Source organism: Antechinus flavipes, chromosome 2 (genome assembly GCF_016432865.1).
Source record: "Antechinus flavipes isolate AdamAnt ecotype Samford, QLD, Australia chromosome 2, AdamAnt_v2, whole genome shotgun sequence".
NCBI lineage: Eukaryota > Metazoa > Chordata > Mammalia > Dasyuromorphia > Dasyuridae > Antechinus > Antechinus flavipes.
The window spans coordinates 32,309,559-32,319,974 of NC_067399.1; the positions used below are offsets into that span (position 1 = coordinate 32,309,559).

At 50.1% G+C, this 10,416-nt stretch overlaps 1 protein-coding gene across 1 annotated transcript in view; it reads left to right on the forward strand.

Annotated features, from left to right (window-relative positions):
• The window catches only part of TCF7L1 (transcription factor 7 like 1), a 213,786-nt gene extending 207,467 nt beyond the window's left edge, over positions 1 to 6,319 (forward strand). The window contains exons 8-12 of the mRNA XM_051974348.1: positions 139 to 282; positions 888 to 1,047; positions 2,951 to 3,058; positions 4,107 to 4,188; positions 4,914 to 6,319. Coding sequence (XP_051830308.1) covers positions 139 to 282; positions 888 to 1,047; positions 2,951 to 3,058; positions 4,107 to 4,188; positions 4,914 to 5,326 — 907 coding nt within the window. The 3' untranslated portion in view covers positions 5,327 to 6,319. The remainder of the gene's footprint in view (positions 1 to 138; positions 283 to 887; positions 1,048 to 2,950; positions 3,059 to 4,106; positions 4,189 to 4,913) is intronic.
• Positions 6,320 to 10,416: the final 4,097 nt, after the last annotated feature.

Below are 10,416 nucleotides of genomic sequence, written 5' to 3' on the forward strand. Positions count from 1 at the left end.
CCCATTCCTCAGACGCTCTCCTGGGAGATTATTATTTATTTTTCATGCTCTTAGGCTGAGGGTGGTTTCTGATCATAGACTTGGAACATTAATTCTGAGCTTATATCTTTTCTTATGTTTTGTTTCACTTCCCGGCAGTTTGGTTTCTAGTCGCTTCTCTCCACACATGGTGGCCCCTTCCCACCATGGTCTGCCCACATCAGGGATCCCCCATCCGGCCATCGTCTCACCCATTGTCAAACAGGAGCCCACACCCCCCACCATGAGCCCATCCGTAAGCGCGTAAGTAACCCTTGTACCAGAAGGGAGTTCTGGGGTTCGGTTCTCTCCACCCCCAGTCCCCAGCACATTGACAATGATGTGATGTAGCTTGGGAAGCTAAGACAATACAGGCAACCATTCCTTAGGTTTTCTCCCTTGGAAATAGTGCATTTGGACTCTTTATGTTCCATTCCCTCCATTTTGAACTTTTTCCCAGAAACATCGAAGAACTCTTTGTCTCCTTCAGTGAAGTAGACAGTGTTGGAACCATAGAATAGGGGAGCTAGAAGGGACCTTCAAAATGATGTCACACAACACCTTCACTCAACAGATGGGCCCAGAAAATGTTAGTGACTTGCCAAAAAATAACACAGAGAAGATATAAATCCAGATCCACTGGCTCCAAATTCATTCCTCTCACTGTTTCACTGCCATACCCGGGAGAATATGTCATACACCCCATTGGTGGGGACCACAATAGCCATTGGGAAGTGATGGGAGCAGGACCCCCAGCTTTCTGTTCACTTCCCAGTTCCAAGGGCCTCAAGGCAGAATAGGGAACAGGTCATCTCCATGGATGGGTCAGTGAGGATTACCAAACGTTATCCAATCCCATCTGTTCTCAGGAAATCCCCAGTGACGGTGAAAAAGGAGGAAGAGAAGAAGCCCCATGTGAAGAAACCTCTCAATGCCTTCATGTTGTATATGAAGGAGATGAGGGCCAAGGTGGTCGCTGAGTGTACGCTGAAAGAGAGCGCAGCTATCAACCAGATCCTGGGAAGAAGGGTAGGTCTCTCCCACTGCCATTAGTGTAGCTTAAAGAAGCTTAAAGTTTCCTTTAAAAAAAAATCACCATCATCATTATTCTCACATTGAATCCTAAATGGCTTTTTAAAAATCATTTTTTATTGTTAAGTTCTTTTGAAACCTTCTCTTTTGATATCACAGTCATTTCTGAATTTGCTCCCTTCAGTTTCATCCCAAGGATCCTTTCCCTGGAATGAAGAAAAATAAAGAAGTGACTAAGAGCATCTGTAGCATTGCAGGACAAGTGGCAATTTTATTCTATTTTGTCATATCTTATTTTCATATTCCATCATTGACCATATGTCATCCTTCAGTGCCAGGATCAGCCATCGTCATTATGTATAGCTTTGTTTTATTTATATTGCAAGAGTCAATATGTGTATGATGTACCTGTTTCTACTTCTCTGTTCTGCATCAGTTAATACGTCTTTTCAAGGTTTTCTGAATCTTTCATAATCACCTTTCCTTACAGTTCAATAAACCCCATTGTCTTTTTCTGCCATTATTTGGTCCCCCATCCTTCAATTCCATCCTCCATTCTCCAATTCCGTCCCCCAACCGCTGTGTCTCTGTGTTCCCAGTTTTCTGGCTACCGCACAAAGTGTCATTATGAATATTTGGCAAAGGGATAACTTTCCTGTCTTTGAGTTTCTTGGGCCTAGCAGTGCGATCTCTGGGTCAAAGGGTGTGAACAGTGGAATCGCTTTTCCCTTGGTCTTTGGACTCATAATCCAGCTGAACATTGAGAATTTCCCATTAGAATGTAAGCTCTGAGGACAGATCCTTTTTTTGTGTCCTCAGTACTTGGATATAAAGGGCTGAAACTGATGCACTGGGGTCAGACAACTGAGCACTTAAAGCTAATCACCGATTGGACAATACTCTATTAGCATATGCTTGGGAAATGGCCCTTCCCACTATTCTGTGCTGGTTTGATCTTTTGGTGTATACAGAGAATTGTGGAAGGATCAGGGGGTGGAGTAAGACAAGCCAGGATCACTGCTTTCATCCCCTTCACTTCTACCCCTAAAAACCAAGAATAAGGACCAAGGACTTTTGCTTATCCTGACTCCGGCTGATTCTAAGGTATCCAAGGGTTACTCGGTCTTCACATTTGGCAACCAGAGTGAATATTAAACAAATGGCTCCTGATGGGCACTACTCATGATGTCCCGGAGGTCAGAGAGGGCCTTCTCCTCCATGACTGCCCACTCCCGAAAGTGATCTTTCTCCATGGTAGGGTTCTCATAACAAAGTCTCGTTCTGCCCTCCCTCGAGTCCATTCCCTCCCTACTCAGCCAAACTGGCAAAGTGATTTTTCTGGGCTCGGATAATAACCACACCCTGCCCCAGGGAAGGAACTCCAGGAGCTCCCCATGGCCTCCAAAATCACATCTCAAAACCTCTCTTCTGAAGCTGGACTCTTGTCCGTGTTCTGCAGGAAACCTGGTCCGTCCTGTGCCTCCAGCACTTTCTGCCTTTCCTCTTCCTCTTACCTCTGACTTCCTTTAAGATTCAGCCGAAGAATATCTTTCTGGCTTCCCCCAGCTGCTGGGGCCTTCCCCTCCCTCTCTCTGTCTACGCTGTGTATTTCTATTACTTATATGTTAGCTCCCACCTTAGAAGGTAAGCTCGCTGAGGAGGGATTGTCGGTGCCCTTGGCGCTCTGCATCCCAGTTCCCTCGGCATAGAAGGTGATAAAGAAACGTTTGCTGACTGACTGCAGAAAGTGATAAAGAAACGTTTGCTGACTGACTGCAGAAAGTGATAAAGAAACGTTTGCTGACTGCCTGCAGAAAGTGATAAACGTTTGCTGACTGACCGCTGGGGAGAGCTCTTGCCTTCCCGCCTCTCCAGCTCCTGGTCTTTCTCTCCCCCCCAGTGGCATTCGCTCTCGAGGGAAGAACAAGCCAAGTACTACGAGCTGGCCCGCAAAGAGAGGCAGCTTCACTCCCAGCTCTATCCCACCTGGTCAGCGCGGGACAACTACGTAAGTGCCCTCCCGGCGACGGGAATCGGGAAGCTTTAGTGGGCTCCAAGCATTGGGCTTCGGTGGTCATCCGTAGATGGTCAATCGTGCAAGAGCCAATATGAGTCCTCCCCTTGGCTGACCCATGATTCTGGGCAGGTGATTTAATCTCTCACTGCTCTGACTAACTGGGTCAGCCGGGCAGGGACCTCTCTGCACAGATAGACGGGGTTCCTGCCCCACAGAACAGATCTAGGGAGAGAAAAAGTCCCCAGCAGGAAACTTTGGATGGTGCCGGGGGGTCCTAAATCCCAGCATTCACCTTGGCTTTACATCCTCAGAATCCCAGAGTTAGGAGGGAACTGGGGAGCAGTTCCCCGCACCCTCCCAATCAGAATGGCTGTATGGCTTCATCCGCGCAGCCTTGGAGGGATGGCCTCCATTGGGGGGACCTCAGTGTCCACTTTCCAAGGCCCCCTCATCCGGCAGCTTTTTCCCAGCCATTGAGCCCCAGATTAAATTTGTGTCTGTGAGTTCCTCCATTGCCTCTGAGGCTGCCCGTCCAGGGCCAATCAGCACAAGTCAGACCCCTCTTAGGAGTAAGAGTGCCATGTCTGACGTATGTCCGATGGCTTGAGCCAGAAAGTGAGAAAGAGATGTTTGTTGACTGACTCTGGGGAGAAATCTCCCCTTCTAGGGGAGGGAGAAAAACGAGACACAGGGTTTGTAAGAGTGAATGTTGAAAACTATCTTTGCATGTATTTTAAAAATTAAAAGCTATTACTTAATTTAAAAAAAAAAAAAGGAATAATAGTGCTTCAGGTCCTTGGAAGAGCAAGATCTTTCCTTGCTCTAAGCCCATAAGGTAAAGATCAGAAGGGAAGTTACTGAGAGGGAAGGATTAAGAGTCTGGGGGCCCCGGCAAGGGCAGAAGTCCCATTGTTAGAAAGAAAACTTGGGCATGGAGCACAGCTGCCTTCCCTGCCTTCTCTTCCCGCCGGCTCTTCCAGACTGGGCCGCGGCTGCCACGTCTCTAATGCCCTCCGCTCTCTGTGGGCTTCCGTTTCAGGGCAAGAAGAAGAAGAGAAAACGTGAGAAGCAGCTGTCACAGCCTCCCCCGCAGCCGCAGCCGCAAGTTCAAGAGGCTGAAAGTGAGCCCCCTTTCCCTGTTCCCCATTTCCCCAGACACAGCCCACACACGCCCCTCCTTGAGGAGGTCTGGGCCACACGCAATGTGTAGGAGGAGGCGTCCCCGGGGCGGCGGGTGTGGGGCTCCGACCCTGAGACCGGCTCTCCATCCCTGCCGTCAGGCCGATAAACCTGCAGTAAGCCCCGACCATGTGCCACTGCTAAGCGCGGGAGGAAAGCGCTGTCCAGTGTATTTTATAAACCTCTGGATGGCTCGGCGGAAAGGGCCCGAGCCCAGTGTCCAGGGCTCGGTCCGGTCCCCTTCGGGACTTCCGCTTCCTCACCTACCTGAGAAGGAGGTTGGCTGGAGCCCCAAGGTCCCCTCCCACTCTAAATCCTAGGAACAGCAGAAGTCACCGCCTCCCCCCTTCCTGCAGCCGAGGACATTGCAGCTGCCTCATTTCCCAGACTCTAGAGTGATAACCATACTAATAACTGACCTTTCCAAGAGGCTTTATAATATTATTACAGCTGGCAATCGTTATTATCATTAGAGCAGAATATCATTACGTTATTATAGCTGGTGACTGATCATTATATTATCATTATCACAGCACAATTATTCATCATTATATTATTGTAGCTGGTAATTACAGCATTATTATAATATAATATGATGTTAATCCTCCACCCCGGAGCGAAGGCCCTGCCCCCTCCTACCCGCCTAAAGCTCCCTCTCCTTCCGCAGGCGCCCTGACCTCCAGGAACAAGAAGCCGTGTCTACACTACGCGCCACCCGAGAAGCCTTGTGACAGCCCCGCCTCCTCCCACGGGAGCATGCTGGACTCCCCAGCCACCCCCTCTGCTGCGCTGGCCTCCCCAGCCGCCCCGGCAGCCACTCACTCGGAGCAAGCGCAGCCGCTGTCCCTCACCACCAAGCCCGAGGCCCGGGCCCAGCTGGCCCTCCACTCCGCCGCCTTCCTGTCCGCCAAGGCGGCCGCCGCCGCCAGCCCCCTGGGCAGCCAGCCCCCCCTCCTCTCCCGGCCCCTCCCCCTCAGCTCCATGCCCACCACTCTATTGACTTCCCCCCCTTCTTTCCAGGCTCCCCTCCATGCCCTGCAGGCCCAGCCCCTCTCCTTGGTCACCAAACCTGCTCACTAAGCCAGCCCGCCCCATCTTCTCCTTGCTGCCAAGGGGCTCCTCCAGAAGTAGCGATTCAGAACAAATCAAAAGGAAACTTTATTGGTCAATATTTGACCACTCTGGACTGTTCGGTAAAGTGTCTGGTAACAGCAGCGCTTTACTCTTTGTAGATGTAAACGGTAGCTGATTTCAAGAGCTTTTTTTTTTAAATAAAAAAAATTTTAAAAAGAAAAAAAAAAGAAGACAAGGAAAAAAAAAATCTGAAAAGTAGTTTGTTATCCTCTCTGTCTATGGTGGACTGACCTGTGCAGAGGAGACATCTCTCTTGCCCCTAGTCCCATCCCTCCCACCGCTAACCCCTCCTCCTCTCTCTGGTCTGCATGTCTGTAGCCCCTACGACTCCTTACCTGGTTCCTCTCCCTGTTCCTCCCGAGTCTCCATCCCTTCCCGTCCTCAGCTCTCAGTATCCAAGATACCTCATGTCTCTACTCCCCCCGGCCTCGTCCTCTGCCGGGTGCTACGCCGTCCACCAAGAAGCTGAATTCTAATGACTCCACTAGCATCCCCCTGTCCTCAGTGGGATTATCTACTGGCTCCCACCCCCCCCTGCCACCCCCTTTCATTCTCAACCCCCAGACTCGATGACTATGACAGGAATCTCTTCCCTCTCCTCTTCGAACAAGAGCATTTGGCCCTACCCCTCAGTATTTGGCGGTGTACAAATGTGAGACACCTTCTCCACAAAAATGTCTGTATCTTCTCTGTCTCCATGACCAGTCCAAACCTCATCCTCACAGTCCTGGGGAAAGGATTGGACCCCAAGTCCTGGCCCCTCGGTGAGGGCCGGTTAACACAGTCTGCCAAAGTTTTGAGACCCTCCCTCTCAGCTCCCTACCCCCTACATGCTTCTTTTTGTGTGTATTTCTGTTTTGTTTTTATGTCTTTGGAGCAATTTGAACTCCCAGTTGTCACATTATTTTCACAAAAGAAAATAAAATTGCAGTTGCAAGAGCCCTTCTTGGTATATGTGCCTTCCATTCAACCTTTAATTTAATGGGCAAATAAGTACACACAGTGAGCCTACCGCACACTGGGTTCTGGGAATTATGACCAACAGTGTGTTCTCCCACTGGGGAGGGTGGTGGGGAGGAGGGGAGAAAGTTCTGGCCAGCCAGGCTCCTATGTCCAAAGTGCCAGCAAGAGCCCCAGTGCTTGCTGAGATGTGCCAAATCCATCTCAATTTTTTTCTTAGCCATACATGGTCTTGGGCTTCTGATCCAAGAAAGCGGGGGCTCCCCCAGACCTGGATACCTGAAAGAGCTGAAAGGTAAAGCACTGAAGAAGCAGACCTAGTGGACAAAGGCTAGGGGAGGCAGGAAGAGGTTCAAAAGTAGCCTCTGACATTAGCCATATGATCTGGACACATTGTTAAATTTCTGCCTGGCTTGCTCAGATCAAGCAATATTAAGGATCTAGATCGGGCCAGATAGTGTCCTGAGTTCTGTGGCTAGAAATGCAAAAACTCGACTCCTCTAGCCAGGGAGCTGGGTCGGGTGGGGCATCGGAAAGAATTCACCAGCTCTAGAGTCAAAAAAGACCCGAGTTCTAATCTGGCTCCTGGGGACCTGGCTTTAGCTCTGGGAGCCTCATTTGTGTAAGGAAGGGATTGGTTTAAGTGATCTTTGAAGTTCTCTTTCCAGTTTGAAATCTCTGTGTGTGTGTGTGCGTGAGAGAGAAAGAGAGAGAGAGAGAGAGGGAAGGAAAGGAAGGGAAGGACCGAGACAGAGAGGGAGGGAGGGAAAAATAGAAAGGTCAAGACTTGTTGCTGGTAAAGCCAATTCCCATACTGGGAGTGGCTCCCATTGAGGAACCGATCACACATTCCCATGAAGGTCAGCCACCCTAACTCATCCTTTAGAAAAAGAGGGCGTTAGCCGGGTGAAATCTGGGGCGCCAACTGAACGCCTTCATTTCCCTCCAGAACTGGTCCTGGCTGTGGAGTAGTTTCAAGAGTAGGGAAAAGACTCTGGGTTTTGTGGGCCACGATGGGATCTCTAAACTATTTCTTCTCTTTGTTTTAGGACAAATGCATTTCTATTTAGTAGAAGCCTGACACAGCCAAGTTCCCTAAATTACAAATTATTCAGGTAGAGTGAAACCCTCCATTCCCCAATGGCAGCGGTCATGGCAGATCACAGTCACAGCCGGCCATATCTTTAGCTTGAAATGCCCCCCACACATACACTGTCACACTCTCACTCCCCCACACAGATCGGGCTCCGCCATCTCTTGCCAACATATACTCTTGGGCTTCCTATTGCCTAGTGTGTTTTTAAAGATCCCTGAGAGGATGTAGAAACATAGAATTACCCATGGCCTGCTTCAGGAAGATCGTGGCCAGAGGCAAGTAAGTCACTCACCCGTCTCCACCCAAGTTTTCTCTTTTTTTTTTTTTTTTCACCCAAGTTTTCTCATCTGCAGAGTAAGAAGGCGGGAGTAGCTGAATGGTGATGTCCCTTCCAGCTCTCAATGTTTAATCCCCGTGGCCATAGCCTCCGAGCCCTCATAGTCCAGCTCTGCATGGGAGCAGTTTCTCACTTGCATCTTCCCAGCAGCACCAACCCCGGAGTCTATTTCTGTACACACACCATGGGAAATAAGAGAGTCTGTGGGCCCATAAGCATTTATTAAGTACCTAATACACCTGGCACCATGCTAAGCCCTGGGGCCACAAAAAGCTCCACAGTCCTGGCTCTCAAAGATGGAGTTTTGACCACATCCCACTAACCCCAAAGGGTTTTAGGTACTTCTGGAGATTTAATCACATTTTAAGAACCACTGATCTAATGTGTTTATAAGAGTAATGAAAGAGAATCCAGAGCCATACTGTGAAGAGTTTGTTAAACTGAGGAGTTTGTATTTTTATCCTGAAGAGTTAAAGATGATCATTTCCTTGAGGGCAAGGACTGGTTTTTACCAGCAGAGAGTTACTGGACTTTCTCATGGGAGCAAAGTAGAGTGGACAGGTGTGAGCTCCTCCCATAGTTTCTTTTTGCTCACTATTCTTGCTAAGGAGGTGCTAAACTTTGTCATCTTCATGCCATAGAAGGCTCCCTGGTGCTGTTAGCGCCCACGTAGTTTGATGCCCTGAGGGAAACCCCTTGTTGACCTGGCTTAATTTCAATTCTCTTGAATACCCTTATTCTCTCACTTCTAGAAACAGGCCTTCTTGGTAGCTGGATATACTGGAAATCAGGTGCTGGTGTCTCATCTTCCTCTTGGATCCAGTTGAGTAAAGTGACTGAAGGAGAACTAGTAAAGGGTTTTTAGGCTCATCTAGGGCTTTCTTAGAAGGGGGGACAAAAAGCTCTCATCCATCTTACCTGAGGCCAAAAGAAAGGAGCTTTACTGCATGGAGAATGCAACCCCAAGAGAACACAGTCTAATATTTTGGGGTTTTTTGGGGGAGTTTTCAGCCCTGACCTGTGATTCCACCGCTGTAGAGTTCCAAGTCTCCAAGTAAGGAAACTTCCTCTATCAGTGAAGATCAGCCCCTTCTCCACCATTTAGAGTCTTTGAGTGTTACATCACCCAAGATCACCAAAGGCAAAACTTGAACCCAGTCTTCTCTGCTCCTAAGCCAGCTCTCTCTTTTCTATCCCAGTATAGTATTGTAATACACAGGAAATCGTTTACTGGAGGGTTCTGGCATCTCTTAGAGTTTGCAACTGGGACAGAGTTTGTTATCAGATATGTTCAGTTCTATCTTGATTAGTTCCCACTCTCTTGATTAGTGACTCTGATCTGTTTTGCCCCTTGAGGAGGGGCCTTAGGGCACTGTGGTTAAGCACTGGGGATACAAAAAGAGGCAAAAATAAATCTCTGCCCTCGAGGAACTTACAGTCTAATGGGGGAAACAAATACATACCAAGCCAATTATATCAATAAAAAGGCACTGGGATTGAGAGGGGCTGGGAATGGCTTCCTGGAGAAGATAAAGATTTTAGATGGGACTTTAAGGAAACCAGGGAATTCAATAATCGAAGTGGGGGGAGGAAAAGTATTCTAAGGACAGGGGAGAGACAGAGAAAAATGACCAGAGCCATTAGATGGAAGTCTTATTTGTAAAGAGCTAGAAGGCAGCATCCCGGTTTCATAAGGGGGAGGAGACAGCAAAGCTGGGAGGGGGCTAGGCTTTGAAGGGCTTTGAAGGCCAGTCAGATTTTTTTTGATCCTGGATGCAGTCGAGAGCCGCTGGAGTTTATTGGGTGCATGCATAGGGAGAAGGGGGATGGAGTGACGTGGCTTCAGGAAATGACCTGCTTTAGGGAAATGCTTTGGGGCTGAATGGAGGGTGAATTGGCGTCGGGGAGACTTCAGACAGGCGCTTCCCCACAGGCGGCTACAGTCATTGAGTGTAAGGTGGCAAAGCGTCTGCGCCAGGACTGGGGCAGCCAGAGCGGAGAACCGAGCGTGTTCTGGAGATGGGGCGGGGGGGAATCCAGGAGAGGGGCTGCCGAGGGGGAATCCAGGAGAGATTCTGCCGCCGTGAGAGGGGCAGGCCCCCAGATACGGGGCAGGAGGAGGAGGGAACCCTCCAGCCTGCCCCCGAGGTGGAGGGTCTGACGGACTGGGAGGATGGCGAAGGGAACAGGAAGGCTTAGGAGGGAAAGTCAGTTCTCTTTTGGCCGTCTCGCGGCGACCCTGCAGAGCAGGCGCCCGCTCTCGCTGGCCAGGACGAGTCCGGGGCAGAATTTGAACTCGGCCCCTCTCGGCGGGCTGTCTCTGAGTAAATCAGCCCCTGGAAGGCGCGCTGCCTCGGGAACTTGCGGTTTGCTCCTCGCTCTCCAAGCGGACCGCGACAGGACACGCAGGTGACAGGATTTGAGCGGGGGAGGCTGGGCAAGGTCCCCGCCTCGCGCCCCCCTGCAGAGCCACCTCCGGCCGCCAGAGAGAGACCGGGACTGGAGCGGAAACTGCGCCAGCCACCGCTTAGTGGCCACAGCCTGGCCACGCCCCCAGGAGGCGGGGAGGGAGAGCGCGGGCTCTCGGTATCGCGCTCTGGAAGGAGGCGGGGAGCCGGACTGATTAGCAGTGACGTTAAGATC